Source organism: Nicotiana attenuata, unplaced genomic scaffold, assembly GCF_001879085.1.
Source record: "Nicotiana attenuata strain UT unplaced genomic scaffold, NIATTr2, whole genome shotgun sequence".
Lineage (NCBI taxonomy): Eukaryota > Viridiplantae > Streptophyta > Magnoliopsida > Solanales > Solanaceae > Nicotiana > Nicotiana attenuata.
Genome location: NW_017670517.1, coordinates 581,666 through 590,844, shown reverse-complemented (window position 1 = coordinate 590,844; position 9,179 = coordinate 581,666). Strand labels below are relative to the sequence as shown.

General features: G+C 35.5%; 1 protein-coding gene across 2 annotated transcripts; it reads left to right on the top strand.

Moving 5' to 3' along the window:
* Nucleotides 1–757: 757 nt before the first annotated feature.
* LOC109240472 lies at nucleotides 758–3,449 on the top strand. 2 transcript variants are annotated; one of them, XM_019407127.1, is made up of 5 exons: nucleotides 758–1,068; nucleotides 1,321–1,389; nucleotides 1,671–1,753; nucleotides 1,843–2,042; nucleotides 3,173–3,449. In XM_019407127.1, the coding sequence occupies exons 1-5, from the start codon at nucleotides 878–880 to the stop codon at nucleotides 3,296–3,298; spliced, it is 669 nt and encodes a 222-aa protein (XP_019262672.1). In that variant the 5' UTR covers nucleotides 758–877; the 3' UTR covers nucleotides 3,299–3,449. The 2 variants fall into 2 exon arrangements, with proteins under 2 accessions (XP_019262672.1, XP_019262671.1); XM_019407126.1 differs by having other exon boundaries at nucleotides 758–1,209.
* Nucleotides 3,450–9,179: the final 5,730 nt, after the last annotated feature.

Here is a 9,179-nt window from a genome sequence, read left to right as displayed (position 1 = left end):
TAAAAGTTAAAAATTTAAAGGGTAAAATAGGTAATTAGGAAGTTCAATTGAAATAGGAGGATGAGAATGTCTATTGTCAAAGTTGGAGAAGGGCTTTGATTTTTAGAGTAAAGTTCAGGGATGTAATATCTACCCAGTTATAAGGACTAGAGAGGGCTGGCTGCAATACCTGATGGGTCCTCTTATTACGAGCTTCATCAGATTGAGCATACGCTAAAAGTTATACTAGACGAAATACATAGTCGAATACGAATCATCACACTTATAATTGAGCTCATGTTTATGGGTTATTATCAAACCTAGAACGTTTAAAACATAAATGAATATTCATAAAGCGTATTTTGTTAAATTCAGTTTTAGAAGTTCTTTATATTGTTAATTAGTATATATAATTAGTTGAATTTAAAATATAAAAAAAAAAAGTTATGACATTCAATATCTAGACAATTTCCTGTGGCCTTTACCTTGCTTTTAGTGGTTTTGAACTTTCAAACTTCCTCCCAATCGCCTATATCTCTAGCCATCCATCGCGAAAGTGCATTGAATTATGAAATACACTAGTCCAATTTGCACCAAACATGATACAAACAGTTTTGGTTACAATCACGTACTCTCTATATTTAAGTAGAAAAAAACTTGAAGTGGTTTGCTTTTCTTTTTATCCTCCTTATCCTAATGCCTCACGTCTATACTCAATTGTATTAAATATCCTTAACTATATTTTCCGTTGAATAATTCTTTCCTCCACTGTAACAAAAATGTTACTACTTCTATACATAGATTATACTTGACTACTTGTAGATTATAAAATATGCAACTATTTGCGAAGACTTGAACCCAACGTATATGCCAAATATTCTATAACTTTCCGCTCTCTATGTATAAACCCAAATGTAAAAACTCTTGGCAACTTATTCCATTGAAAATCTGTTATCCTCTTTCGCCATCTCCAAAGTTAGCAAGGAAAATCTGCATAAGTTTTCATCGATATATATATATATATATGACAACATCCATTCTTTTGCAAAGTTCAACAAGTATAAACCATGCCTGCTGGTCCCGTTACAGGTATCATAGTATTTCTTTCTACCCTATTTTTAGCTTTAAAATCTTGAAAAATAAGGATGTAAGCAGCTTCGGAGATCAGTATAATAGCTTGTCATTTCTCGGATCAAGAAAAGGACTTTTAACTAGTGACAAAATTAAGAGGTAAACATCTTGGTTTTTGTTGGAACTAGTGATTAATATTTGTGAACATATTTCTTTTAGATAACATGATCTACTTTACGTCCTCCAATTTCTTCTTCATTTTCGATATAGGAAGTTTGTGGTGAGCAGCAATGGTCAACCAGGAGGTCCCTTGCCTTCTCCACCCTCTTCAAATCCCTTGTAAGTTATTTGACATTTATCGACCGACGAATTGATCGTTACTTAGAGTCAATCAGTTCAAAATGAATGTAATATTGTCATATGATCTACATTTTAATTTGTTTTACATATGTATACATAGTTTGATTTGGAAATTTGAACTCATAAAACCCGACCTAAATCCGTCTCTATCTTCATCTATCAGATCCTCTACAAAAATTAGTAAAAAGGAACGTATACATTCAACTGCTCTAATTTAGTGCTTCTATTAATCACTATACTTTTTATGAGCATTGTTGCAGTAATGGCTGGCTTATAGGAATTCTGCTATCAATAATTTTACCCTTCTTCCGCAATAAATGGGGGTCATTATTGCAACTTAAAAGTAAGATTTCCTTGAAATTCAAGATTAATAGAGAATTAAGGGGCTTTTCACGTATATTAAAAGGTTTAATTTGCCAAATATATATACAGATAAGGTGGAAGATGTAATAGAAACAGTAGAAGAAGTAGTAGAGGAGGTGGAGAATGTGGCTGAGGAAGTAGACAAAGTGGCTGAAGAAATTGGGAAAGATTTGCCAGAAGGCCAACTCAAAGATACTCTCAAAGCTCTGGAAAATTTCTCAGAAGAAACAGCCAAGTTTGCTCATGCAGCTGGAGATATTATTGATAAGGTTTATCTAATTAACTCACTTTATAATTTTCTTAGTTAATTAAACACCTTCATTACCAACTAGTACGTAATTTATTATTCTTATTGTTTACTTTTAGATTTCAAGTTTAGTTACTTGTTCAAATTAAAATGGGATTCTTTAAAATCTGGCAACTAACTTGACTATACATTAAAAAAATATAAACAAGCTACTACTCCACGTACTTTGAAAATTTGCCTCAAATACAATAATAACTCAGTCATAAAATTAATATTGTTGACTTTTAAGAATTGAAAGATACTAATCCTTCTGCAAAGTCGGATTGATATTTTTTTTTTAATTTTCCTTAAGCTCTTTTCCTCCAAAAAATCAAACTTATACAGCCTTTCCAGTCTGATACAATGCAATTTTAAAGTTCATATATAATTGTTAGCTTCATCTTCGCGATAAAATTGTTCATCAAGTATGACTTGAAAATGATTATTATACTAATTTTTATTGATGTAGAAGACTAAGATTCTCTTTCCTTGTCCAGCAAGTGATAAGGATACAACCAAGAAAATTTGCTTTCTTTTTTGAATTTGCTGTTCTAACCCAGCTAGCTGCTTCACAAAAATTAATCCTGTATCAAAAAAAAGTTAATTTCGTCCATGAGAGGATTTAAATTATATACACATACACTGTAAAGTAATTGTACACTATCGCTATATCATAACCTCTTATGGGAGTATCATTACTCAGTTTTTCAGATTGGTGCAAAATGCAAATAACAAAAAAAAAAATTCTTAATATGTTTTTTCTATATAAGATTAATCAAACTTATACAAGCTATCGTAGTCTGACCAGACAATTGCTTTAACAAAATTCATAATTTTGTTCGTCTCGTCTTCGCATTCAACAAATGGCAATTTTTTATCAACTATGACTTTTTTTTTTTTTTGGTTTGATATATATCAACTATGACTTGTTCCTTAACGCAACATCCTCTCCAGCTAGTCCAACAAGAGACGAGGAAATAACCAAGAAAATATGTTTTCTTTTTAAAAATTCCTTTCTTAACGCTACTTACGTTAATAAAATCCCGAATAAAATAAAGTCAACTTCGTGTACAGGAGGAAGAATACAGTATAATACATTTTAGTTATATGCAGGTACAAGACGTGGAGCTTAAAGCTGAGAATAGAGTGAAGTCGTCAGTCGAATCCGTCACAGATGAAGTCAATAAGTCTACAATATCTAAAGTAGAAAATATTGTAGATATAAACTCAAAGAAATAACTCAATTAATATTTAGGATAATCTGCGACCAAATCCTTGTGTAAGTAACTCCATATATTCTCATGTACTTCTTGATCACATTAACATGTATTTTGCTTTCTTTATGTTCCATCAATCTTTTTCTTTTCTTATTTATTTTCTTTCCTTGGTTTCTTGTTGGTTTTCCTCAATTACAATTTATTTTCCTCAAGTCCGATTTATAATTATCATTGATGTAGTCATGTTTGCTTTCCCCAAGAAACAATTTCCTCCATAGGCCTCCAGACTCTACTAAGTTTGCTCATAACTCGTGAGACCTAGGCAACCTAGTGCTCTGATACCAACTTGTCATGACCCGTAATCCAAACATCGGGGTCGTGATGGCACCTAACATCCACTTGCTAGGCAAGTCGACGTGAGATAGTTAATTAGTCATTTTTTTAACAGTTTAAAATAAAGTGATGATAAATAACAAGAGATGGGTACTCAAACTAATTCAACACCAGCATAAGTCATGTAATAACATCTACTCCTAAATATCTAGAGTCACGAGTACACGAGTTGCTAGAAGTTCGACAAATAGAATCTGAAATAAATAAAACTGGTTTGAATGAAATGGACAGTAAAAGAGGAAAGAGAAAGGGGACTTCAAGGTCTGCGGACGTCAGCAGATCTACCTCAAGTCTCCGAATGTGATAATCCGAGCTAGTGCACCTCATGTACAACTAGGACCAGTACCAAAATCTGCACAAGAATTGCAGAGTGTAGTATGAGTACAACCAACCCAATGTACTTCGTAAGTGTCGAGCCTAACCACGACGAGGTAGTGACGAGGCTATGACAGGATACTCACGTAATTAAACCTATACGACCATAGATATATGTACCAGACAGCAACAAGATAGAGACTTAATATGTACAATTGGGAAGAGCATGTGATAGGGGGAAAAGATGTGATAATTACAACAGATAAGACAACACAGACAGTCAAATAAATTATCAACCATGGCGAACAAATAACATACGATATGAAAATGGCACGGCATCACCCTTCGTGCTATTACTCTCATCCTTACCATGAAATGATGTCATAAGAGTAATGAAATGGCACGGCATCACCCTTCGTGCTTTTACTCTCGTTCTCACCATGTAATACTGAATAACTAATATAGATTGGCATGGCATCACCTTCGTTCTTTAATTATCTTCCTCACCATGTGTTAATTAATAAATAAGAAAATGAAATGGCATGACATCACCATTCGTGCTTTAACACTCTTCCTTACCATGTCGTAATGAATATACAATTTCGAGAGATAAATAATGCAAGGGATGTGTTTTAGGTCAATTATGATTCCAAGATACCAAACCTCAACTTCCAACATACTCAACCATTACTAATTAATCCATAAATATGGAAAGAATGATCAAATATGTAATAATCTAATCTAAGCATGAGTGTCATAATTAAAGAGGCAATAAATCACAAGGAAACAAGTTCTACATGTATGCTTTAACCCCAAGAACAACGTATAAGTACTTGTCACCTCATGCATACGTTGTGCCCACACTTTAAACACATAGCAAATAGGCAAACCAGCCATAATCCCTCAAGTCAAGGTTAACTACGATACTTACCTAACTACACAACCAATTTAAAGTTCAACTACGTCCTTGCCTTTCGAACAATCCTCCGAACCAGCCAAATCTAGCAAATTATCAACCAAATAATTCAAAATAAGCCTTAGAAACTAACCACGAATGAAAGAGGTTCAGTTTAGATCATTATTGAAAAAGTCAACAAAAGTCAACCCCGGACCCACTTGGTCAAAACCCGAGGTTCGGACCAAAACCTGATCACCCATTCACCTCGAGCCCGATTATGCAATTCAATTTGAAATCCGACCTCAATTCGAGGTCTAAATTCCAATTTTACAAAAATCCCTAACACTAACCAAATTCCAAATTTCTACCATGGAAATCCTATATTTATGGTTGAAATCTTATGGAATATAATTGGTAATTGAAAGAAAGTAGATTAGAGTCACTTGCCAATGAATTGAGGAAGAAAAGCTCTTGGAAAAATTACCTCTAAGGTGTTTAGGGTTGAGAATTTGAAAGAATGAGCTAAAATCCCGTCTTTTTAAGCTTTTGATCAGGCGCAGATGTCGCAATTGCGACCTAGGGTTTGCAATTGTGAATTCCGCAAATGCGAGAAAGCCTTCGCAAATGCAAACCTGAGACTATCGCAAATGCGATAGAAATATCGCAAATGCGAGAACCTAGTCCTTAGCCCATGCTCGCAAATGCGTTGCTGTGATCGCAACTGTGAGGCTCGCATTTGCGAGCCAGACCTGGCAAATGCGAGATCTGCAGACAACACGAGAACACGCGGTCACCAGTTATTCCTTTAAGTCTAAAATTACTACGTAGCCTATCTGAAACTCACATGAGCCCTCGGGGCTTCAAACAAGTCATGCACACAAATCTAAAATATCATACGAACTCGCTTGCACGATCAAAACACCAAAATAACACCTAGAACTACAAATCGGACACCAAAACGAATGAAATTTTCAATGAAACTTCAAAACTTTCAATTATTTAACCAGACGTCTGAATCACGTCAAATCAACTCTGTTTTACACCAAATTTTGCAGACAAGTCATAAATACATTAATTAACCTATACCAAGTCCCATAACCAAAATTTGGACCGGTAGCAACAAAGTCAAACTACAGTCAAACTTGAATTTTCTTTAAACTTTTAAACTTCTAATTTTCAACAAATGGCAGTAATTCAAGTTAGGGACTTCCGAATTCGATTTTGGGCATACGCCCAAGTCCTAAATCACGGTACAGACCGATCGGACAGTCAAAACACTGATCCAGGTTCGTTTGCTCAAAATATTGACCGAACTCAACTCAAATGAGTTTAAAGACACGATTTTATATTTTCATCAATTTTTCACATAAAAACCTTTCGGAAAATGACACGGACCACGCACGCAAATTGAGAAAGGTTAAACGGAGCTATTCTAGGCTTCTAAACATAGAATTGAGGGTTAAAACTATAAATGGCCTATCGAGTCATGATGTGTGGCTATAATTCATGGTTTAGTACATTATATGCCTTGCATTTTATATGCTTTATTGTTAAATTACACTTTGTTTGAGCGTAATAGTATCTATTTTATGTGTAGGTGCATTGGAAATGATAGTAGAGCTAAAGGGATGCTTAAACGTCGAAATTGCGCTCGAGAACAGTGAAAAGGAGAAGCCGGACAAAAGCCAGCTCGACCAGAATTTAGCCTAGCGAGGCCAGCTTAAAGCCATGCCCAACCAGGCGTTAGCTGGCGACGCCAGCTTAAAGCCAGGCTGAGGCTGGCGTTAGCCTGGCGACGCCAGGCCTAAGGCCAGGTCCAATCCGACTTTTGAAGGTCTTCATTGTTTCGCGGCTTGACTAGGAGTTGACCTACACGTTTAGGGCTTGTCCCAAATGTCGCGCCCCTTTTTTCTCGCGAAATTGGGTTTATGACATTTGGGAAGACAACTCGTTCCCTTTTGGGAATTGGGTTTTGGATTGAAGAGTCGCCACCTAATGATTTAAGTGCATTAGGACACTAAGAAGGGTTTGAGTCAAGTAACCCGAGATTGGGTAAGGGATTGAAATTATCCCAAGGGGAAGGTGTTAGGCACCACTCAGGATCCACTAGTGTGGTTCCCGACCAAACTATTGTTGTGACTTAAATACAAATAACACATAGGCAAGTAAGAGTTTCAAATAAGAGGGGATTTTCATGTAATGGTCACAAATAAACAAAGTCGGAAAGAACTAAAGAGAGTTGATTTTCTTAGAAGAAATGGTTTTAAAAGATTTAAAAGAAACAAAGAACAAAGGGAAAGGGGGGTCCTAGGTTTACAAATAATATAGATCACCCCACACAACATCCGGTAATCACTCCTCAATGAGGGGCTACACGTGATGTTATCGCGTGGTCATCATATCCATATCTACCCTTTCCCACCCCGTTAAGGTATTAAAGCGCGAAATGGTCTCGTTTACCTATTGCATGCTATTACCCGCCCCAATCCTATCAACCCCGGAGGTACTTGGGACTACTAATCCTAAAGGGAGGAGATATTGGCTTATCCGTGGTTTCAAAAGGTAAAATACTAAGGCGACAGGCAAAAACACATATAGCAAATTTGGGGAAAAGCACATAACAAGTAAAAGGCTCAGATATACCTCCTTTGACAGAGAAGCACATAATTTTAGCACGACTTGCACATACTGTTTAGGGTCTGATTAAAACTTAAAGGTTGAGGCAAACTGATTTATTACATAGTTCAGATAAGAAGCCCGAAGCAGGCCTACCTATTGGTTGTAGCTAATAAAACTGATTCAGTTTATAATATTTACCCTATGGTTTGCCTAGGTGTTGGATGAAGATCCTATAGGCATGATATCTACTGATTTCAGAAACAATGAATTAAACTGTATACATATTGATTTAAGAAAAAGTTGTCAGTTATTAAAGAAAGGCGAGTTTTAGCAAAAGATCATAAGTTCTGTAACTGGTAAGGCATTATTACTGGTTTTAGACTTATAAGCGAGTGAAGCGATTCAGACTTGATTAATAGCTCCTATAGACATGATTTCTATGCGTTGTTGACTTTAGAACACTTTTATAGGCATAGAGAAACGCAGAAATCCTACAAACATGATATCTAGATGTTGTATTTTATATGAACATGATATCTAATTGCAATTGATTATTTATGGCCTATAAAAACGTTTGCCTAATGAAAGTGGATATGCAAGATTCAGAAAGACCTATAGGCATATTTTCTAAATGCATATGCAAAATTCTGATTTCGAATAATTGTAGACATGGTATCTATATATGAGAGAATGGCAGGATTCCTAAAGACATGTTATCTATATATGAGAGAATCCAGAAATTCAGAAACTCCTATAGACATGGTATCTATATATGAGAAAATACAGGATTCCTAAAGACATGTTATCTACCCTTTGCATACATCGTTACCCCTTTCCTTTTTCACTAGCCATCCCCGAGAGTTTTATTACAAAGTTATTACATCCCAGATAAAAGAAGTAAAGTAAAAAAATACATCAGAAATAAAAAAAAGGTACAACCAAAGAGAGTCTGATTCAGGCTTCCTGTCTGAAGTATGAAGTAAACCAACTCCAAGAGATCAATGTTTCAAAGCCTTTCTCCCATTTGGGGTGTGTCAAAGTTCCCTAAGAGTCTCATATGAACTCTGGGCAGTGCTTACACCCAAATGTATCAAAGTTCATCTTAGACTGCATGTTTATAAAATCAATGTCGCAAACTCTGAGTTTTCAAATAGTCTTATTGCCCCTTCATACGAACAGTTAGAGATTACGTCTATAAGACCTTAACACCCTCAATATCCAAATATGTTAGCTTAAAGCTGCAATGCTGCTAGTACAACGCTAAAAAATTAGAATCATCTAGAAGCCATGCCTATAGGACTTAACAACTATAATACATTTTAATTTTGAAATTTTCTACTGCATAACCTAAAATCTGTTTACGTGCCTTTGTTGTATTTTGTGGAGTCTAACTTGGACCTTTAATTTTCTTTACGTGAAGTCTTATCTGCATTGAATGTCGCTTAGTTTTATCATTTTGAGCAACCTAAGTAAAGTCTAGAATCACCCAAATAGTAGGTCCAAAGCCTCCTGGGCCATAGGCATGGGACGGGTAGCGCACGCATAGGGTACAACTTAGAATTGAATTAGAACACTTTTAGGTATACAACTTCAACATAGTAATCGTGTAGCGGGAAATGATAGTCTGTGCTCGCTGAATAATATGAGTAACTCCTACCTAAAGGAAGTTGCAAAGTAT